We start from the raw sequence: 23,416 nt of genomic DNA on the forward strand, positions 1-23,416 counted from the left end.
TGATTTCTGCATAGCTTTGTGTTTGCAAGTTTTATTAACATTTTTTCTCATTTTTGGATTGCATTAAACAAATATCTCACATTTAATTAATTGCATTGCTCGGGCAAAGGTAGAATGTTTTAAAAAAAAAATAAAACCTATACGAGGCTACAAATTAATGGAGTTCCATTATACAAATTTTTATTTATTTTTATACCCTTGAAGAGGGTAATATAATGTTGGTCAAAAGTGTGCAACGCAGTGAAGGAGACATCTCCCACCCTATAAAGTATACATACATATATTCTTAATTAGGATCACCTCCTGAGTTTCTAAAAGCATGTCCGTCTGTACATCTGTCTCATGATACGCAAACTGTCAGTTTCTCAGTTTTAAATCTATCGGCTTGAAATTTTGCATCCACCCTTCTTAAGGGTACTCGTGACACTCGACACCCTTCTTAAGGGTACCCTTGTCTCTGGAATTTTATGCAGAATGGTGGAGAATCAATCCAGAAATCGTTTAAGGTACTCCGCTTGAGAATCGGATGCAAATTGAGGAAGATATGGCTATCACTGTGGACCCTATAGGGAAAACCCCAAAAATGAACGAAAAATCTGAAAAATATTTTGTCTCAGGATTTTGATGCAGAATGGTGGAGAATCGATCCAGTAATCGTTTAAGGTACTCCGCTTGAGAATCGGATGCAAATTGAGGAAGATATGGCTATCACTGTGGACCCTATAGGGGAAAGCCCCATTTTCAAGGATCCCATCATGAAAAATGAACGAAAAATCTGAAAAATATTTTGTCTCAGGATTTTTATGCAGAATGGTGGAGAATCGATCCAGAAATCGTTTAAGGTACTCCGCTTGAGAATCGGATGCAAATTGAGGAAGATATGGCTATCACTGTGGACCCTATAGGGGAAAACCCCATTTTCAAGGATCCCATCATGAAAACTGGACGAAAATTCTGAAAAATATTTTGTCTCTGGATTTTGATGCAGAATGGTGGAGAATCGATCCAGAAATCGTTTAAGGTACTCCGCTTGAGAATCGGATGCAAATTGAGGAAGATATGGCTATCACTGTAGACCCTATAGGGGAAAACCCCATTTTCAAGGATCCCATCATGAAAAATGGACGAAAATTCTGAAAAATATTTTGTCTCTGGATTTTGATGCAGAATGGTGGAGAATCGATCCAGAAATCGTTTAAGGTACTCCGCTTGAGAATCGGATGCAAATTGAGGAAGATATGGCTATCACTGTGGACCCTATAGGGGAAAACCCCATTTTCAAGGATCCCATCATGAAAAATGGACGAAAATTCTGAAAAATATTTTGTCTCTGGATTTTGATGCAGAATGGTGGAGAATCGATCCAGAAATCGTTTAAGGTACTCCGCTTGGGAATCGGATGCAAATTGAGGAAGATATGGCTATCACTGTGGACCCTATAGGGGAAAGCCCCATTTTCAAGGATCCCATCATGAAAAATGGACGAAAATTCTGAAAAATATTTTGTCTCTGGATTTTGATGCAGAATGGTGGAGAATCGATCCAGAAATCGTTTAAGGTACTCCGCTTGAGAATCGGATGCAAATTGAGGAAGATATGGCTATCACTGTGGACCCTATAGGGGAAAACCACATTTTCAAGGATCCCATCATGAAAAATGAACGAAAAATCTCAAAAATATTTTGTCTCAGGATTTTTATGCAGAATGGTGGAGAATCAATCCAGAAATCGTTTAAGGTACTCCGCTTGAGAATCGGATGCAAATTGAGGAAGATATGGCTATCACTGTGGACCCTATAGGGGAAAACCACATTTTCAAGGATCCCATCATGAAAAATGGACGAAAATTCTGAAAAATATTTTGTCTCTGGATTTTGATGCAGAATGGTGGAGAATCGATCCAGAAATCGTTTAAGGTACCCCGCTTGAGAATCGGATGCAAATTGAGGAAGATATGGCTATCACTGTGGACCCTATAGGGGAAAACCCCATTTTCAAGGATCCCATCATGAAAAATGGACGAAAATTCTGAAAAATATTTTGTCTCTGGATTTTGATGCAGAATTGTGGAGAATCGATCCAGAAATCGTTTAAGGTACTCCGCTTGAGAATCGGATGCAAATTGAGGAAGATATGGCTATCACTGTGGACCCTATAGGGGAAAACCCCATTTTCAAGGATCCCATCATGAAAAATGGACGAAAATTCTGAAAAATATTTTGTCTCTGGATTTTGATGCAGAATGGTGGAGAATCGATCCAGAAATCGTTTAAGGTACCCCGCTTGAGAATCGGATGCAAATTGAGGAAGATATGGCTATCACTGTGGACCCTATAGGGGAAAACCCCATTTTCAAAATGAAAAATGAACGAAAAATCTGAAAAATATTTTGTCTCAGGATTTTGATGCAGAATGGTGGAGAATCGATCCAGTAATCGTTTAAGGTACTCCGCTTGAGAATCGGATGCAAATTGAGGAAGATATGGCTATCACTGTGGACCCTATAGGGGAAAGCCCCATTTTCAAGGATCCCATCATGAAAAATGAACGAAAAATCTGAAAAATATTTTGTCTCAGGATTTTTATGCAGAATGGTGGAGAATCGATCCAGAAATCGTTTAAGGTACTCCGCTTGAGAATCGGATGCAAATTGAGGAAGATATGGCTATCACTGTGGACCCTATAGGGGAAAACCCCATTTTCAAGGATCCCATCATGAAAAATGGACGAAAATTCTGAAAAATATTTTGTCTCTGGATTTTGATGCAGAATGGTGGAGAATCGATCCAGAAATCGTTTAAGGTACTCCGCTTGAGAATCGGATGCAAATTGAGGAAGATATGGCTATCACTGTGGACCCTATAGGGGAAAACCCCATTTTCAAGGATCCCATCATGAAAAATGGACGAAAATTCTGAAAAATATTTTGTCTCTGGATTTTGATGCAGAATGGTGGAGAATCGATCCAGAAATCGTTTAAGGTACTCCGCTTGAGAATCGGATGCAAATTGAGGAAGATATGGCTATCACTGTGGACCCTATAGGGGAAAACCCCATTTTCAAGGATCCCATCATGAAAAATGGACGAAAATTCTGAAAAATATTTTGTCTCTGGATTTTGATGCAGAATGGTGGAGAATCGATCCAGAAATCGTTTAAGGTACTCCGCTTGAGAATCGGATGCAAATTGAGGAAGATATGGCTATCACTGTGGACCCTATAGGGGAAAACCCCATTTTCAAGGATCCCATCATGAAAAATGGACGAAAATTCTGAAAAATATTTTGTCTCTGGATTTTGATGCAGAATGGTGGAGAATCGATCCAGAAATCGTTTAAGGTACTCCGCTTGAGAATCGGATGCAAATTGAGGAAGATATGGCTATCACTGTGGACCCTATAGGGGAAAGCCCCATTTTCAAGGATCCCATCATGAAAAATGGACGAAAATTCTGAAAAATATTTTGTCTCTGGATTTTGATGCAGAATGGTGGAGAATCGATCCAGAAATCGTTTAAGGTACTCCGCTTGAGAATCGGATGCAAATTGAGGAAGATATGGCTATCACTGTGGACCCTATAGGGGAAAACCACATTTTCAAGGATCCCATCATGAAAAATGAACGAAAAATCTCAAAAATATTTTATCTCAGGATTTTTATGCAGAATGGTGGAGAATCAATCCAGAAATCGTTTAAGGTACTCCGCTTGAGAATCGGATGCAAATTGAGGAAGATATGGCTATCACTGTGGACCCTATAGGGGAAAACCACATTTTCAAGGATCCCATCATGAAAAATGGACGAAAATTCTGAAAAATATTTTGTCTCTGGATTTTGATGCAGAATGGTGGAGAATCGATCCAGAAATCGTTTAAGGTACCCCGCTTGAGAATCGGATGCAAATTGAGGAAGATATGGCTATCACTGTGGACCCTATAGGGGAAAACCCCATTTTCAAGGATCCCATCATGAAAAATGGACGAAAATTCTGAAAAATATTTTGTCTCAGGATTTTGATGCAGAATTGTGGAGAATCGATCCAGAAATCGTTTAAGGTACTCCGCTTGAGAATCGGATGCAAATTGAGGAAGATATGGCTATCACTGTGGACCCTATAGGGGAAAACCCCATTTTCAAGGATCCCATCATGAAAAATGGACGAAAATTCTGAAAAATATTTTGTCTCTGGATTTTGATGCAGAATGGTGGAGAATCGATCCAGAAATCGTTTAAGGTACCCCGCTTGAGAATCGGATGCAAATTGAGGAAGATATGGCTATCACTGTGGACCCTATAGGGGAAAACCCCATTTTCAAGGATCCCATCATGAAAAATGGACGAAAATTCTGAAAAATATTTTGTCTCTGGATTTTGATGCAGAATGGTGGAGAATCGACCCAGAAATCGTTTAAGGTACTCCGCTTGAGAATCGGATGCAAATTGAGGAAGATATGGCTATCACTGTGGACCCTATAGGGGAAAACCACATTTTCAAGGATCCCATCATGAAAAATGAACGAAAAATCTCAAAAATATTTTGTCTCAGGATTTTTATGCAGAATGGTGGAGAATCGATCCAGAAATCGTTTAAGGTACTCCGCTTGAGAATCGGATGCAAATTGAGGAAGATATGGCTATCACTGTGGACCCTATAGGGGAAAACCCCATTTTCAAGGATCCCATCATGAAAACTGGACGAAAATTCTGAAAAATATTTTGTCTCTGGATTTTGATGCAGAATGGTGGAGAATCGACCCAGAAATCGTTTAAGGTACTCCGCTTGAGAATCGGATGCAAATTGAGGAAGATATGGCTATCACTGTGGACCCTATAGGGGAAAACCCCATTTTCAAGGATCCCATCATGAAAACTGGACGAAAATTCTGAAAAATATTTTGTCTCTGGATTTTGATGCAGAATGGTGGAGAATCGATCCAGAAATCGTTTAAGGTACTCCGCTTGAGAATCGGATGCAAATTGAGGAAGATATGGCTATCACTGTGGACCCTATAGGGGAAAACCCCATTTTCAAGGATCCCATCATGAAAACTGGACGAAAATTCTGAAAAATATTTTGTCTCTGGATTTTGATGCAGAATGGTGGAGAATCGACCCAGAAATCGTTTAAGGTACTCCGCTTGAGAATCGGATGCAAATTGAGGAAGATATGGCTATCACTGTAGACCCTATAGGGGAAAACCCCATTTTCAAGGATCCCATCATGAAAACTGGACGAAAATTCTGAAAAATATTTTGTCTCTGGATTTTGATGCAGAATGGATTGGATTTCTCTGGATTTTAATAAGTATATCCAATCAGACCCAAGGGTATATCAGTTCTTGTTAGTAGTGGAGGACAGGTATTTTATTTAAATTTCTAAAGGATTTTAGCTTTTCAGCTTTTGTTCCATTTGATTTGTACTATCAATATTTTGACAATATATGTAAAATAGTTTTTCTGCTTCATGTTCATGGATTGAACTTGGCCACAACTTTTTTATTTTGTTTATCCTTATTTCCATGGATAGTATTTCATTTCATTGAGTTTCAATATTCCCCAAAAAATGTTCATCAAGTGGGGAGTGGGGAGTCACCGGGCATTGTTTGTAATATTTACGGCGCCCTGTCCTGGACATTGCCGAACTGAAAACTATTATTTTTTAACGAACTAACGAATTCGGTTGATTGAACATCAACAAAGCATCCAAATTCGGGGCCAAGAGGCAGCGAGCAACATGTTGTTTGGGCAGAAAAAAAAATATTTTATGCACTATGTAAGTGGATTATCATAGATAGGGTACATATAGACAGCATATACTGTTCTCGGCTGGCTGGCGGGCGATTTAAAACATTTGCCCTTTGCCTAAAACAACAGACAATAAATCGCTTTTGTATGAGAGCATCAAAAAAGAGGCTGCGAGCAAATAAAACGAGAAATTGGCTAGTGTAAATACTAGATAAGCGGATTTAATTGAGATCTTCTCGCCCTGTATTACGTTTTATTTTTCAATGGAGCCTGGCTAAAACCTACCCAACCGAGAGTGGTGGAAAAATGATAACCAAAGCGGTGTGGCCTTCATAAGTACGATATTCGTCCGAATAAGAAATAATGTGCACTTATATCGAAGACATGAAAAATACTTTTAAAAGCCCGAGTGCCGAAATTTTCCATTTGATTGGCTCGCTTTTAAGAGATGACTCTGCAGTCCTGCAGTGTCGTAATTTTCCTGATATTTCACAGCCCACTTTGAGTGTCTCGACAGCTGTTGCTTTGCAGCACGATTCTGCGTTGGCCCAGTCCCGGTCCAGTACAATTTACTTTTTTCCCCCAAAATAAGTTGGCTATTTGTTTGCATAGTTTACTAGCCCCGTCCAGGAACGCCCTAACACGCCCTCCCGGGGCACGCCCAGGATCGAACCGAACTGGAACTGGGAACTGGAGCATTTTTGAATCTCCTTACCCCTTGTTGGGTAATTTATGCAAGGAAAACCCTTCGGTCGTGGCCCCAGCATGCTTTTAATGCTATTTGCTTGCCATTTGGACCAATAAATCATTTTGGCTCACAGATAAGTAATTTTTTCGTTGCTCTCTTTTACAATGTTACCTTCTTCTTAGTTTCGGGCTTTTCTGCTGCCGTTTGCAAAGGTTTTCCTTGTGTGATTTTTTCGGGCTTTTCTCGCACTTCCCCCACTTCGAGTTGGCCTTCCGCTTGGCTCGTGATTCATGACTTTGCCATTCCTTTGGCTCGCACAATTGTTGCCGGGAAAAATCTTGAAAATCTGTATCGTACTGCTGGTTGTAGCTTTCTTCTGCGTAAAATATTTCTCCCTCCGGCGAGTGCTCCGTATTTTGCGGGGGCCTTTATCGATGTTCTGCATTTATGCCAGAATTCATCATCGAAATTGGCCATGTGCGACCTTGGCTGCATCGTAAGCAGTATAGTGTTTTACGCAATGATGGTAAAATCTTAAGAAATGCGTCTTCAACTTTATGGAAACTCCACCTTAATTCCATAATAGGTTATGGAAGAACATCCATAATACTCTTTGGGGGAATGCTGGCCTGTAATCACAACTAATTTGATTGGCCTCCACTAAATAATATGCTAATGTTGGCCCACACAAATTGTTAGTTCCATCTGCAACTTGGCCAAGTGTTTCGGTCTGATATGTTTATTCGATAGGATTCCCATTCCCATTCCCTTCGAGGCTTATTGTTATATCCCAAAGTTTCCTATACACTCGTATATGATTTACTTTGGCAGTTAGTTTAATGATGTCACTTGGCGGTTGGCTGCTCAGTTACGCCCCCGGCAAAATTCTACCTATATATGCATTAACATTAATGTATTCTTCGGTGTCTGCTCTCTGTGGGCAATCAGGCGTCGTTTAGTTGCCAACACCTGTGTCCCTGTGTCTGAGAACTAACCCAAAGCACTCCCCCATCTACATATGGGGGGATGTTAATACAACTTGTATAGAGAATTTGTCTGTGGGCGTTGCAAAAGCAAAGTGGCACACATTCGCATTAGTCTGCTTGATTGAAATTTACGCCTAAAAGTTTTCCTCTCGAGTTGGGCATAGAAATTCTCAGATATGAAGAGCATTAAGAAATTTTTCATTTCAGGGAATGGTTGAAATATCTAGGTTTGCTGATGACTTCTCTCAAGCTGTTTTTTCTTCCATTTTCTGACACCTATTGTTCTATAAACTTTTTTACAGCATAAGGACCAAAATGTTGCATTATTTTTGTTCAGGTTACTTGCATTTTTGTGCCAAAAAAATGTATAAAAAACTTGATGTCAAGGTGACATCAGTTACAACTGTTCACCTGTCAGGAAATGCAGCGAAAAGTCCAAAACAGGTTGACACCGAAAAAAAGTGTGAAAATGTTTAAGCTCCATTTGACTGTAGCAGAAAGAACCCTCAGTTATGCAGAACCCTTAGACTTTCTAGGGTTCTGTTGAACTCAACTTGGTTTAATGGTCCTGCAATGGCTTAATTAGTTTAATGACTGGGAATTTGCCTAATTGGCATAACATTTATTGAGGGTCTGCGTGGAATATGTTTGCATGCATTTGATATTTTTAAAAATTCATCATAATTACCAAATCATTTTTCGCCAGGACCTCCTTACCCGAGCCTAGACCCCAGCTAATTCCAACAACTTATTAAATGTTATTAATATTATGCGTGCTCTCGTTATGCTTTGTTGCCTTCACTTTTTTTGTTGTTTTGGCTTTTTTCTTGTTTTGTTCTTGTTTCTGCCTTTGGTTTCTAGCCATATCCAGCTGGGCCGCAATTTTCGTTTGTGCTTATTAATGAATGTTGTTATGTCTGGTCAGGGCTTTCCCATTTCCACCACCCTCGAACAACCAATTTGTTGTTCCTTTCCTCTTATTTATTACATTTGCCTTGTTGAGGTCAGTACTACGAACCCCGCCCCCTCGATTCATTCAAGTCCCATAAAAGCTAACAGCCCCCGGGCATTAAGTGTGTTCTCATTTGGTCCCGGCCATGAGCCTTAATTAATATGAATTAATTTTAGTGTTAATTGCAAGTGGTGGGGCATGCTATACGCCTTCAATGCATGTGAAAGATTTCTGTCTGGCCATTCACTTAGACAAAATGAAAGTGTTGGCACTGAGAGAAAAGAAGTGAGTGAAAAAGTCTCTCTTTAACTCAACATCAATCACTTTCATCACCTCAGGGCAACAATAAGAGTCATATTATAAGTAATTAGCTTACTTCGAGCATTATTCAGCAGAAAGCCGCTTAAGTAATTTAGTTAATGACCGAAAGGGACAATAACATCACATTTACTTAGTCTTTGGAGACTAAATATGGCTGGATTTTTCTTTCAGTGCATCAATTTCATTATTCGAACAATGTTTATCGAACAAATCTTTCCATTCAAAAGGAAACTGAGAAAATATAACCAAGATTATCAGACGACCATTATGGGGACTCAGTTTTTCTGTTGTTTACAGTAATTAATATTAAGTATACGCCATGTTTGACAGCTTTCAGCTGTTATCTAGCTAAAGAGCCTCGAAAACGTCACGTAGATAAATAGAGCCACTAAGACCCGATGTCAAAGAGCAGCTAAATCAAATTTCGCCCGTCCCACATTTTTTTAGGGGGGTTTTCAGCGTTTTTCTGCCGGCTTCCTTGAAGGCCAACAAGGTGGACGAGAGTAAATAATAAATAAATATTTGGAAAACGTTTCGCTAACAGGACACGTACTGGGAATTAACGGGGGAGGGCTGGGAGAATAGCTGCTCCGGGGAGTGGGAGCTTTTCCGCTAGAGCGGAAGCATCTGGCTGTGGCCAAGACGTGCCCAAGTCTTTGTTGACTTAAGCTTAGATTCGGCCGAAAACTTTTGGCTGGCCATTAAAGTTTAAAGATGAAGGCGACAGCTTGCAAAACCGCAGAGGATTTGACCCCGGCGAATATAATCCCTCTCCTGACCACTCTCCCCGCGGCACTCCTTTTAAACGATTTCATTCTTCATGTCGGTCTCCCGGTCTCCCGACTGAATAACCGCACTGGAGGTTTTTGGAACGGCTTTCCAAGGAGGAGGAGGTGAGGCCCTGGGACCCGAGGGCTGGGGTCTGAGGCCGAGACCGAGGCCCGCATAGATTTACAATCAGCTGCTGCTTGGGCATTGTGCCACAAATCATAAAACGCGTCCACACACACACACACACACGGGGAAGACATATGCTCGTGTTAGTTCATCATGCGCCCTCCTGCGGCCATGTGGCCTGCGTATACGTGATATTTTATGGGTCACTCGCTTTGCCGTCGACCCCAAAATCCCAGGGATGTCCGGAGAGCCGATTTCCAACAAAGCCAGCACTTCGTATTCCGCCGGGGCCGTAAAAGGAACCACTCGTTCCTGACCACCTCCCCCGGGAGTTTCGTGTAAGTCGTGTAACTATAATCCTAGCTCAAACTGTATCTCATTACATTTGATTTACAGATAATCAGAGGTCGTACACGAGGGTTTCTTAAACACTTTCTCTACTGAAGGTTCTATGGGTGTAGGTAGGTAATGAGCAACTAGTGGTGAATGAAATAAGAAACATGTTTATGAATCTAGTTTTATTAGAACTTCCATTCACTATCGTGCTAGACTCTCTAGAAAATGCTCCCCAAAAAGAGGCCCAACAGATGCCATAAAATTGCATGATGCAACAATTCAATTAACCAAAATTGCAAACGTTTTTACACATCGTTTAATGCCAAAATTCACAGAAATGTGCTTCCCAGAACGATACGATGTCAAGCAAAAAATATGAAATTGTTGTGAAACCCATTCGTTCCCAGGGGTCTCATTTTTGGGCAGGAGACTGACAAAAAGAAAGCGCTCGCCCCGTTGACCCGGAAATGGCCAGAAAAAAGGTGCAACCGCCCACAGCAAATATATTCATGTATGAGCAGCAGTCAAGTGTCCAACAAATTTGCACAGATTTTTGCAAGTGGAATTTCATATGCATCTGCATGTGGTACAAATGAAAGCTCACAATAAATACATCATATATATTTTATCACTGCCTGTCCCATCCTGAGGAGCACAAAATATTTCATTTAACTCAAAAAAAACATTCAATTTAATATTACGAAGCAGTTTTTTCTCCAAACCATGCCAGATTGCAGGAGGTTGATGGTGAAAGGAGCCGAGCTGAAAGCCAAACATTACACGAAAATTGTGTGTAAAATTAAAAAAAGGAATGGGAGCTTGATGTTGGAAATAAATTGAGCAAAATGGTGGCAGCTACTTAAGTGAAAATATTTTTGCGCTTGTAATAACTTGGCTGCTCTAACCACAGTATGGTCCTGGCCAAAAAGCACAGTCAAGAGGAGCAACACGAAAGGCGCTTAAGTGCTGTGGCTTTGGCCTAGAGACGGGGGCTATGAAGATCGTGAATACCAAACGTTGTAAGCCAATTAAAATTTTATAATTCATTCAAAAGGAGAGGGATTTATTTTAGTGGAAAAATATGGCTCAGAAGATGACTATTTCTCGTGAGTGCATTTCTTTACCTCAATCGAGGTGCCATCTCTAGACCTCTCAGGCCTCTTAGGATCTCGGCTGCATTCATACGTTTTCGATTAAGCTCGTTCTCGGTCTACTTTGCCGAAAACGGAAAGCGGAAATTTACACAAAGAAAGGATGTAGTACACGAGCGGCTATAAGACTGAATCGCAGCTGTAGCCGCATAGCTGTAGCTGCAGCTCCACGACCAGCCGGCCCAAAGTGGGCTAAAATTGTAGCACGAGTATGACTGACAGGCCATTAATTTTGGATTACCCGGCCAGGACTTCTACTTTGCTCCTGCCAAGAGCCGTCGACAGGAGGCCACACCGCCGCCAGCCGAAAAAAAAGAAGGAAAAACTGCACACATACTTGCCGAAGGTCCTCAGACGAGGCTGTTAAACATTTCATAATGCCTCGACACACTTTTTGGCCAGTGCCTGCCTGGTTGCCGGGTTGCCTGGCTGGTTTGGTGGTCGTTAACGTTAATGACAACCTAAGTGGTCATGTATAATTTCTGTAAATTACTGCCAGCCTATGCCAGCCAATAGCCTGCCAACAATAAAGAAACGTACACTCGAAGTCTTTCTTTAAGTACAAACGGAAAAATCTACAAATGAAAACTTTTCTTCCAACTACTTAGAATAATTAAACCCACAGAATCTTTGGCACTAAATCACTGGACCTCCTTGAAGGTAGTGACAAAATAATAACACCGACCTTGCCACAACAATGGCGACGACGAATCCAATTACACAATAAGCCTTTTAAGAGCTTACAGGCCAAAAAACGTAAAGTTTTCGTGTCGACAGCAATGAAACTGTCGACTCTGAGACAATTTTCTGCCATCAGGAACCTGCCTTCCGGCCCAAACCACTAACCCTGCCAAGAAGCGGCAAAGGAAACTAAAATACGTCGAGTCCTAAATTCAATTAATGTAATTCAGTTGAACATGGAAACTAAATTGGCCACCTTGGGCCGACTGGATAATAAATCCACGACTAATTAGGTAATGAATGCTCCAGATCGAGGAACCGTCTGCCAACTTATGTATCCGAAATGACAAACTTTTAGCAAGTTGGCTAAATGTGTGTACTTAAACCCTTTACTCAGCTGAAACTAAAGCATGTTCATCAAGTCAAATATTTTATAAATGTACTTTGCCACATACAGAAAGACATATATGTATAGCAAACTGGCTAAATGTACAAATCTCGAGGCATAAATCACAATTTCTTAGCCATTAAGACGAGACCACAAAGATTTGCGGCTCCGCAGGACTTGGTGATGAAGCGCCTGCCGCCTGGCACTCTTTGGTGCCGAGTCCCCAGCTGCGTCTGTGGTTTTTATTCCCGGGACTCTACATTTGGCTGAGGAAAAACTTGGAAAGTAAACTTAAAGGAGATCTCTTTTAAATTAGGGTTAAAATACTTTGATTTAGCTTTTCCTCAGACTTCTTTAAGCAAAACATGGAAGTAAAGTTTTATAAAACTATTAATACATTTTTATTGTAGAATATATTTTTTAAAAAACACAGAATAGCTCGAAAACTATTGCATTCACCAAAGATTCGGTAAGCACTATCATTTGACTTCTTTATTTTTGAACTCTTCGCCCAACTCGTACCCCAGATCGATGTTACTTTTGAGCTCGGGCAAACAGCACTTTAGTGCCGCTTCCTCCTCCTCGTTCATTTCCGGCAGGCCGAGGTTATCCTTGATGCCCTGCGGTCCCAGCTTGAGGCGAGTGGCAAAGAACTCTACTTTTGTGACGTCCGATTCGACATAGGCGTACTCCTCAATGTCCTCATCGCCCTTGCCCATGACACCCTTGATCAAGGAGCAAACAAACTGGTTGGCGGCAAACGCCATTGAGAGGGTGGCCGATCCCGCACCGGCCTTTGCCTCCACCACTTCAGTGCCCGCCTGCTGGATCCGGTAGATTAATGCCAGACGCTCCGTTTCGTCGCCCTTGAACTCCGGCTTGCACTGAGAGATGATGGGCAGGATTGTGGTGCCTGTGTGTCCACCGATCACCGGTATTTCCACGCACTGTGGATTCACGTTCATGGCCTCTCCCAGAAAGGCCTTGGCTCGGACACAGTCGAGGGTGGTTATTCCAAACAGGCGTTTGGGATCGTAGGTGCCCTTGGCCCTCAGGATGGTTGCAGCAATGGGGACGATTGTATTGACCGGGTTGGTAATATAGGCCAATAGGGTTCCGGGGCAGACTTCACTTGCTGCGATGGCCACATCCGCTGCCACTGAAGCATTAACGCCAATGAGGTCGCTCCGTGCCATGCCAGGCTTGCGTGGCAGTCCTGCCGGAACGACCACAATGTCAGCATCCTTCATGGCTGCCTTGAGGTTCTTTGGCCCCTCATAGGCTTTAACCACTGATTTGGTGCAGATGTGCGAGAGATCCGCCGTCACTCCGGCCGTGTGACGGAGGTCATGTAGGGCCAGGATATCGATATCCGGGTGGGACTTTAGCAGGAGGGCCAGAGGCTGGCCAATCCCACCAGACGCCCCCACGACGGTGACCTTCAGACCACGCCGACAGCTCAAACCGCAAAGATCAACCGCACCCAGCTGCCGCCCACAGACATACATCGGTGCCTTGGGAAGGCGGGCACAGGCCCGCAGAAGTATCATGTTCGGTACTCCTTAGATCCGTAGATACAATTTTGAATTTTTTTGTTTGTTCAATGATTTTTTAAGTCCGAACGACACTGGTCTCAAATAGGACTTGATTAGAGTGAATTTATTAGGTAATTCGAGTAAAATTGTTTAATGATAACAAGTAGGCCATTCACTGGCAAATCAAAACCTGATAGCTTCCATCTTGAAGGATTTTCATTCTCAGCAAAATGATACTATTTGGAATACTAAAATCCACGCTCGTCGCATCTACTTCCCCCTGGCGTCTTTTGGCCCGAAACTACAAGGTGACTGTAGTGGGCGCCGGTGGAGGAATTGGGCAGCCACTCTCGCTTCTCATTCGCCAGAATGCAGGAATCAGGGAACTGGCCCTGCACGACATCAACGAGATAAAGGGAATCGCTACGGATCTGTCGCACATTTCCATGCCGGGACGAGTGACAAGCTTTGTGGGTGAGAGCGAGCTAGAGGCAGCGGTGTCGGGAGCCAATGTAGTGGTGGTGGCCGCGGGGAAGCCCCGTCTTCCAGGCATGGAACGGGAGCAGCTGATGGCCGCCAACGGTGTTGTGGCAGCAAAGGTGGCCAGTGCCGTGAGTGTTGCCTGTCCGGGCACTCTTCTGGCCTTCATCACAAATCCCATCAACATGATTGTTCCAACGGCAGCGGAGATCCTAAAGGCCAACGGGGTGTTTGACCCTAGACGTCTCTTTGGTATCACTACTCTGGATGTGGTGCGAGCGAAGAAGTTCATAGGCACTGCCATGGGGAAGGATCCCCGTCATGTGGACATCACGGTTATTGGCGGACATGCGGGAACCACAATCCTGCCACTAATCTCCACTTGTAAGCCTAAGTACGTGGATGAAGACAAGCAAATCGAAAAAATGGTCCATCGCATCCAGGAGGCGGGAACCGAGGTAGTGGAAGCCAAGGCCGGCAGTGGATCGGCCACTCTATCGATGGCCTTTGCCGGAGCCCAATTCGTTGACGCCCTCCTGCGAGGAATTCGCGGCCACGAGGGCGTGGTCGAGTGCGCCTTTGTGGCCTCGGAGCTGACAGAGGCACCCTTCTTCGCCAGTAACGTGGAACTGGGACAGTACGGTGTCAAGCGTTACCTGGATATGCCGCAGTTGAGCGAGATGGAAATGGAGGCCCTGGCGAAGCTTCTTCCCATTTTACGTAAAAGCGCCGAAGAGGGCATCGAGTTTGCCAGAAAATACTTAAAAGAACTCGAGGAGACCGTTCCTACTGCGTTGCCAAAAGCGCAGTAATAAGTATATATAATTATTGTCTTCAGTGAAATCTCCAAAACATCTTGGCACTGCCACTTTTTATGACGTCTCGACAAGGAGCCGTCTAGACAGCAGAAAAAGTTCCCAAACAAACTACTTTTCAAGGCTGACAAGTACATATATGTATGTCGCTTAACATTCAAATACTTTTACAATAAAGGGACTATTTTCTGAAATTTAACTTTTACTTTTTAGCTTTCGGTTGGAAAAAGTCTTAAAATTCATTTAGTTTTCCTTTTGCCAAAGTGGCCGCAAATAAATTTCGGCCAAAATATTTCGGTGGCCCTGCGTATATCGTCTGGCAGTAAATTACATTTGCAGTGAGACGCTCTCTGCTCGACCTGCTAACAAATTGCTTGGCCATCTTTGGTGCCCGATTCTCGTTCCACCTAAACGCCCGAAAGTAGGCAGCAATTTTCTTCATTTTATTTCACACCCTACCCCAGAATTCTCGCACCTCGCTGCCAAGTAAAAGCGAGAAGCACATAGGGTGTGTCCATTTTATCTGAAAGTCCCCCCTATGAAAAAAAAATTGGAAAGGAGAAAGGCGAAAGTCGAAAGACGAAAGGGGGCGGAAACTTTCTTGCGACCCAGTTTCACTTTCACCAGGAAGTTCACCTGGCAAGTTTCGGAAGGATCGTGTGTGTGAGTAATTCAACTATTGCGGCTGCATTTGTTGCTGCCAACCAGGCTGACAACAAGATAAATTAAGCCAAAGCATTTCAGACAACATTCTGGCCACCTACAAACAGAAACCAGAAAATGTGTTTCTCCAAATAAGATAAGAAATAACATAAAAGGCATTTCAGTCCAGTATTCTTGAGGTCTTTAAATTTCAAAATAATATAATATATTTTAAGAAATCTCAGACATTAAATATTCAAAAATCACCTTACCTTACATGACTTATATTTACAGAGTACCTCCATGGTCTACTACGCTCTTTCCTTATCTCGTTCATAAATTTTCGTTGACCGGACTCTCGGCAATTTGTTGGCATTTTGTGGTCACATAATTCATATGCAACACTTTCCGTTTATAGGTTAACTAATTGCAGAATTGCAGGAGAAAAAATCTAAGCAACATCGGCAAACAATTTCTGGCCCCAAACTACTTTCTTCAACTTGCCATACTATTTCATCTTTTTTGTTTGGTTTCCGGTGCTTTCGGTTTATTTGGTCACAAACTTTTTGTGGGTCATGCCGAGTGTTTACCTGGCCATCGCAAAACTTTATTTATTAGCCAAAGTCATTTGGACTTGAGTCCTGTTTGGCTGTTGATCTTTCCGGGCATATTAAAAAAGTTGACCAAGTAGCCAAATCATAATACTTGGGACACGGCTTTTTGTCGGGCGGCTTTCAGTAAATTGGCCAAAGCCAAAGCGAAAATTGTGGTAAAAAGCTAAAACAGGACTTTATCCTTTTAATGCATTTCACTCTCAAAACATACGCTCAGGCTGGAAGATTTATTTAGCATACCCTTTGTGGGCCGACAATCTGGCCAGACTCATTTCTCGCTTATCAAAACAAATAAATTCCCCCCGGCTAAATGTGTTCATTTATCTTAATTTAGCAGCTTTAGAATGCACAGGCTGCCGGGGGCAGCGTGGCAGCGGAGAGGGCGTGGCATACAATAATTTTTCACACTATTTTCATAGATCCTTGTCAAAATAGGATAGCGCCTCAGGAAACCGGAAGTCCGAGCAGCTGTGCTAAAGCCGTTTAATTTCCATGGAGCTGCACATAAATTTCCAACTTGGCTATAATTTCAGGGATCCCCCCGAAAGGACTCTGATGGCGAACCTTTTTTGGGGCGTAAACAAGGCGAGCGAAAAGTTGCAGCTAGGAATTCGCTTTCGATGCGAATTTATGGCCATTGCCCTCACCTTTTGGCCAGTCGTAGTCGTAATTTGAGTTTTTTTCTTGTTGCTTTTCTTTGGGTAATTTATTTCGAGTGCGGCCAAAACAAACACGTTAATTTCGCAAATTAGTAGCATGTGTTGTTCCTTCTACCGGGCCTTAATTAGTTTAAAAGGCCCGGCCTGGGCGGCCTGGACGGCCAGTCCAGCCGGTCGATCGATAAGTCCAACAGTTGCGAACGAGTCGTCGAGTTGGCCATAATTTTGCTTTACTTTTGCACTTGTCAGCGTCCAGGACGAAGGAGATGGATGTGGATGTGGCGGTGGAACTGGAACTGCTTGTGGCCCTTGCCAAGTGCGAGACTCGATGTAGTGGCCCTTGGCTCGTGCATCTCCATAAATCCCGGAGCCAGGCCAGCGAAAGAGGCGGTGGCTGCCAAAACTATTACTCACACTCCTCCGATTCTGGCCAACACCGACGGACGGATAATTCAAATTGTCCATTACGCGCAGCTGCCGCTCGATTTGAGTCCTTTGGCAATTGGCCTGCACCGGGCTGAGATTTGCCGTGGCTGCCAACTTTTTCGCCTTTGTTTGTCTTTCCTGGATGTTGTCCATAAATTTCGTGCCTTCAAATCGAGTTTTCAACTAAAATTTAAGTCACTCAGACCAGACCCGCGACGGCGATTCACAACGCTTGGTGGCTAATTGCGAATCAACAGAAGCGCCGATTAAAAGGAAGAAGTGCCAACTCTGCCAACTGCCAATCAATAAAAACAATTGAAAACCAATCAGAGTTTAATTACCGCAACAAAACCTTGATGAGACGGCGGGGCCAACCGAGTAAACAGTAAATCCAGCGCGCAAGGAGCAGAATCACCAAACCATAAATCAATGGCAAACAAAAAGGCTCCTACGACAGAACAGCATATCCCGGGGCAAGGAGCATATGAGGCGCAACCAAGTAGACCGCAAAATAAAAGCAACAATAAAAACTGGCAATAGGATGGTCTCGTAAACGAGGCGAGAGCAGGCCGGGTCATAAACAAAGAAGTAAACAAGCTCCAAGTACAATTCAGATGCTCAAACATGCAGGCAGAGCACACACAAAATGTCTGCCCCCCGCGCGAGCAGCACTTCCGCCGGAAATGGAGTGCCGAATGAGCGTCACTCGTCTGCTGATATCAGCAGCGATAGACGAGGAACATAAAACCCCCATAGTCAGTTCCCCGGCATCATCATTACGAGCTTGACACAAAAATAAAGGAAATTAATAAACAAATAAACCAGAACGGAACATCATACATGGGTTTTATGTTCCATATGCTCTAACTTTGCATTTGGGTCATGCCCACTCTATTGTTAAGCTCATTAAAGTATAAATCAAATATATTTTCTACTGTATTCCTCTAATATTTATTAGATTCTCACTAAACAATAATATATTTTTGCTTCTAAACTTGTAAGTTCATTGACCGCACGCAGGCATACATTTGATATGAAGTCTTCAATGTCTGTAAAAACAACGAAAATATTAATTGATCAATTAACTTTTATAAAAAAAAGATCAGCTTACATCCACGTAGTTTAAAATCGAAACTTCTGACAGTTTAATGGTCTTCCACTTATAAGGCTTTGAGGCTCGCAGCATCAAGATGAGCAACATCTTCCGATAAGGGAGATCACCCTCGTACCAATTGTTGTAGAAGGCTGCTGGCAGAATTTTTTCACTCTGAAACAAAAGACTTTTCAATCTAGTTTTAAAGTAGCATAATACCGGTCATACCGCCAAGTTGATCTGGGTGCCCAAGTAGCTCAGCATAAAGTGGTAGACGAGGAACGCCAAGAGACCATTGATGTTTTTTAATGCCGGGGCCAGGTCCAGAAGCAGGACAGCCACACTAGTCATGCAAATGGCAAGGGTAGAGCAAATCAAACTCGTCAGGAATATAGAGTCGAAAATCTCGTTAGTTTTATCCGAAATATCGATTAGCTGGCGGTGGTAGCGAATCAGATGTTTGAGCTCCTGATGGGCTTGTGGATGTCGTGCATCGAGATTGAGTAGTTGAGTGGCCAGTCCATCAAAGTGCATCACCAGCTGGACAGTACAGACACAGAGAATGTTTAGAATTGCGAGGGTCAAGAATATTCCCAGATTGCCAGCCATAGTCGACACCCATATAGCCAAGGCATATCCCCAGGCAGATCCACGAACCTTCCAGGGATACCAGGCGTTGGCCTGCGTTTTGTAACTCAGATTCTGATCGTCCGTAATGTACTCCCACAGAAGCAGCACCAACGGGGAGCCATTATAGAATATGTAGAACGCAAAGTAGAACAAGTTCGCATACTTCATTATTAGATCGGCCCAATCGTAGTGGTGCTGAAGGCGGTAATGCTCTTTCCTGGTTGTGGGATACAATTCATGCAGTTCCGCCATTACATCTTCCATCTGGTTTCGCCGCCGGGTGAAACACCATATTTTCGAAAAGCCCACACAGGTCAGCATTAGGGATCCGAAAACCTGTGCTGTTTCTATTATGAAAGTGGTGGCATCCTTGGCCTTTAGGGCGTAGAGGCACCAGTACACGACACCTCCAATATTCTGATAGCCCATAAAAAAGCTTCCGAGATAGTAACAAACTGTTTGCAATTTCTCAAACGGAATCTTCTCGTGTCCACGGCGTGGCCACTCCAAGCGACGGGCCCAGGACCAGCGACATGCTATGTCAGGATACTTCAGATAATCTGTGAACTGCATTCTGCCTCGAACAAGAATCGACTATTAATGTGCAGATGGCCGACCTGTGCCTTTATAGGCAGCCAGAAATTTAGCCAAATTACAATTAATCGCACGTCTTGGGAATGAGCAGTTGTTGGTAGGGAACTTGAGGGAACCAGGAAACCTGACCCTCCTTTCAGATTAGAACTCAAGCCATCTCTTCCAAAATCTGGGAATTATGCATCTGCTATCTATTAAAAACAGTTGTCCATTCCCACTCGGTTTTTTTAAATTGCTCAATTAGGCTTAGGAATTTTAGCCAAATGTCACTAAAACATGCACCAAAAAAACAAGAAGAAATTATTATTAAAATTCTAAAGAGGATATTCTGCAAACTAGTTTTACTTTTCCCTTGGAACAATGCAGTTGAAGGGCTCGGGCATTGTCGGAAAATGGAAAAATATACAATATTAGGACTGCCAATATTAGGACTAGCATGGTCCTAATATTAGCAATATTAAACAAAGGATACCCAAAAAAAAAAACTCGATTTAAAATGGCATAGGACCGGCTGCTTGTATAAACTTCAGAAAAGCTTGAAAAAGAAAATAAAACAAGCTGAGTGCCTGACTTTTTTGGGGGGAACTAAGCAAACTTATTAAAGCCAGACAAAGGTTGTCGGGGATCCAAGTTTTCATTTCGGAAATTCAAAAGCGTAAAATTAAGTTCCTTGGGAAAATTGGTGGAATTATGTACAAGTCACCTGGCGTTGTTATCTGACCGAGCGACCGGGCTTTTCTCTCGACCATCGTCTGTCATATGCCAAGGGGTCTGAGTGGCTGTGATGGGTGTGATTATCACATCGTTATCCTGGATCAGTGGCAACAGCGTCGCCATCGTGTCTTGTTGGGAAGCACCACCTCACCTCATCTCATCCACCTACCGATGACCTACGCTGACCCACCGCCTCTCAAGCTTGCTTTTCTTGTTTTATATAATAACATTTTAATTCCCTTAATACACGCTACACTGCCCGCAAAGCCAAACAGAGTAGTTGTTGCTCTTAGCTTTAGCTGCTTTATTATTGTTTTTGTTATTTTTTGCTCTTGCCCTCAAGTTGGCCAGAACTTGGGTGTCCTTCTGGCACGGCGATGTTGTGCCTTTTTTGTGCGTGCAAATCATTAATCATGAGCAGCGCATATTTATTGTTCTGCTTTCGATGACAGCTTTTTGCTGGCCCTGGATTTTGCACGTTCCATTTAGTAAGAATCGAGGCAACGGACTAAAAATTTAATATTTAAAGAACAAGTTTCCACACTGCTTATGTGGGCTAATTGCTTCCAGATATCTTTACTTTCTGCGAGAATTTCCATCTGACAGCCTGCAAAGCACGTTTGGCAGTTAATTGAGTCATCGGCTTAGACAACACAGTCGGGGTGACCATATGAAAAAGATTGTGAATTGCCCAATCATGTGGAAGTGACTGGCAAGACCGGCAAGGACCTTTAAAGTACATACACATCCCACGGCAGGCATTTGCCAGGACAATAGCCAACGGAATAGAGAACTAAGAGAGAGAGACACCCACCCAGAATCGACAGTTTGTATAAAAATTGGCCAGGATAGTAAAGGAAAGGGAGGAAAGCAATGCCGAGGAAGACAGCTGCAGGATCATCATTGCAGGCATTTGCTTGTTGTTTACCCAGGACTCCTCATTCCAGCTGCCCAGCTTTCCAGTTGCCCAGACCATAGCCTTGATAAGTTTTTAGCAAACAAAGGCGGCTCGTTACAGCTACATGACCGGGCCCAGTGGGGTACCGGCTGGTCCAGTTGGGTCGAAGTCTTGGAATCGGTTGGCCGAGCTGCGATGTGCATTTAAAATTGCATACACAAAACACGAAAATTCCCCCAGCCATGTCCGTCTACTAGGGCAAAACCACAAAATGTACTCAAACAACATGTCTCAATTTCGTAGTTCAACTTGGCTTGGAAGGATAAGGATAAGGGGGTGCGGCCCTAACTGAGTTGCCCAAAATGGTAATTGAAAATGTTATTCGAGGTTGGTGGGGCGCCTGGGGAGCTATAGTGCGGTGGGCCCAGAAACGGTAGGACATAATTGGCCTTGGTTTGCAAACGTTTAAAAGTTATAGACTGGATTGCAGCAATCCTATTTGGGAGAGGTAATTAAATTTTCAGATTTCCCTTCAAGTTAGAAAGACCAATTGTAGTTAAGTTCTCCCCCAAAACTTTAAGGCCTCTTAAACTTGCCATTTTTTGGAATTCATTTTCGATTCCTCTAGCAATGACGCCGCCTGGCTCCCCTAAGTGAACCACTTACAAAAGCCAGTCCGTCTGCTGGCCATGTCCATCAATTACTTAGCCTTATCTGTTGGGGCCATATGGTGTCACCCCATCTTGTGACCGACCAGGAGGGTCGCAAAAAAATGTAATAACAACGCGATGGCGAAATTTTTACACACAATTTAGACACATTTCCGCACGTAGCCGGGGAAATGCCTAAGCTCCATGTGCGCGGAAAACAAAGGCAGTTGAAGCTGGAGGATGGAGAAAAAACCGCCACTGCGGAAAACGTCATGAAATCCAACTGGGAGGAAGTAATGTTGGTGGGTAGTCCGGCGCAGAAAAAAAAAGAGGAAAATATAAAAAGGAAAGCCATGTTGAATAAAAAACTTCCTTCTCTGATATATTAATCTTTGAGCTTATTGAAGTATGTAAGCGATTTATGGAAATTGGCAGGCCCCCAAGTTGATCCTTAAATGTACATAAAATTTAAAAAATAAAATGCAAAATACGTTTTTAAAAGTGTATTAAAAGCCCCCAAAAAAAATCTGTTAGCACTTGTGCCTGCTGTGCTCTAGCCATAAACTTCATAAATTTAACAAATTAGAATGATTAAATTTCATGTCCGTATAATTTCCAGCCGGCAGACGTGCCCCTGTTTCGGGTAATCAAATTTTTCACCACCCGTGGATAAAATTAATGGCAAGTGATTTGACTGTGGTCGAAATCTTTGCTCTGTTGGCTGTCATTATTGGCTTAATCTGTCAATCGAACAATATTTGTCATTGCCACTTGACAGTGTAATCAGTTCGGACCACTCTTCACCTTTTGCGAGGACATACAAACACATATCGTTTACCCGGATGCGACACAAATTGGTTATATGATGTTCAGCGATAATTATTGTCAATTTATTGAATGCTCATTATTGAAATATCACTCATACGCCACCGAGGCATGCTAATAAACCCACTGCTGCGAACGCTACGATGTCCGCGGCCAACTTTCAAGGGCCGCAACCGCAACGCAGTTGCAACATTTCCATATATCGTTGTGTCTATGGCTGTATCTGTATTTGTATCTGTGGAGTGCTCATATGTCCTTGTGTCCGTGTGTGTAGCTGCTGCGGACAGGACGACCGCGCAATCACGATGACGATGCCACCTATTTCCAATTACCGATGATGCTGAGCGTGCAACGGCCACCCATCGACCCGGCCATGATTGATTGCAACAAAACCAGATTTTGGTTACTGTCATTTAAGCGGCGACTAACTTTCGACGTGGCACCGACTACGCCGACAGTGCCGTTGCCCATGACAACGCCGTATGTTAAATGCATGGTATAATTTTAATTGCGCCCGCCTGCATTTTTAATTAAACGCAAAATTAAAAATTGATTGCTTTTTGACGCCATAACTCACAGGGCGATAATGCCCGGCCCGAGCCGATACCGATGCGATCCTTTCCCAATATCCATGGCACACTTTTTCTTTTTTTTCCAGTCTCTTCGTACTTTCCATTTAATTTTATAAAATTTAAA

The 23,416-nt window shown here is 42.9% G+C and overlaps 3 protein-coding genes across 3 annotated transcripts; 1 reads left to right on the plus strand and 2 right to left on the minus strand.

Annotated features, from left to right (window-relative positions):
* Positions 1-12,517: 12,517 nt before the first annotated feature.
* LOC108128272 (malate dehydrogenase, mitochondrial) lies at positions 12,518-13,793 on the minus strand. Its single transcript, XM_017245766.3, has one exon. It carries the CDS (start codon positions 13,693-13,695, stop codon positions 12,625-12,627), a length of 1,071 nt encoding a protein of 356 aa, XP_017101255.2. The 5' UTR covers positions 13,696-13,793; the 3' UTR covers positions 12,518-12,624.
* A 68-nt stretch (positions 13,794-13,861) lies between these two features.
* Positions 13,862-15,174, plus strand: LOC108128273 (uncharacterized). The gene has a single exon (XM_017245768.3). It carries the CDS (start codon positions 13,911-13,913, stop codon positions 14,970-14,972), a length of 1,062 nt encoding a protein of 353 aa, XP_017101257.2. The 5' UTR covers positions 13,862-13,910; the 3' UTR covers positions 14,973-15,174.
* Positions 15,175-18,305: 3,131 nt separating this feature from the next.
* Positions 18,306-19,612, minus strand: Or69a (Odorant receptor 69a). The gene is made up of 3 exons (XM_017245744.2): positions 18,638-19,612; positions 18,428-18,583; positions 18,306-18,365 (listed from the first exon to the last, which is right to left on the minus strand). Exons 1-3 carry the CDS (start codon positions 19,610-19,612, stop codon positions 18,306-18,308), a joined length of 1,191 nt encoding a protein of 396 aa, XP_017101233.1.
* Between the last annotated feature and the right edge of the window lie 3,804 nt (positions 19,613-23,416).

The sequence above is a fragment of the Drosophila bipectinata genome, chromosome 3L (assembly GCF_030179905.1).
Source record: "Drosophila bipectinata strain 14024-0381.07 chromosome 3L, DbipHiC1v2, whole genome shotgun sequence".
NCBI lineage: Eukaryota > Metazoa > Arthropoda > Insecta > Diptera > Drosophilidae > Drosophila > Drosophila bipectinata.

Excerpts from the sequence above, each read along its gene's own strand:
- LOC108128272 (XM_017245766.3), bottom strand. The coding sequence starts at position 13,695 with ATGATACTTCTGCGGGCCTGTGCCCGCCTTCCCAAGGCACCGATGTAT.
- LOC108128273 (XM_017245768.3), top strand. The coding sequence starts at position 13,911 with ATGATACTATTTGGAATACTAAAATCCACGCTCGTCGCATCTACTTCC.
- Or69a (XM_017245744.2), bottom strand. The coding sequence starts at position 19,612 with ATGCAGTTCACAGATTATCTGAAGTATCCTGACATAGCATGTCGCTGG. Across the intron at positions 18,584-18,637 it reads GCACCCAGATCAACTTGGCG|AGTGAAAAAATTCTGCCAGC; the intron begins GTATGACCGGTA and ends CTTTTGTTTCAG. Across the intron at positions 18,366-18,427 it reads CGATTTTAAACTACGTGGAT|ACATTGAAGACTTCATATCA; the intron begins GTAAGCTGATCT and ends TTGTTTTTACAG.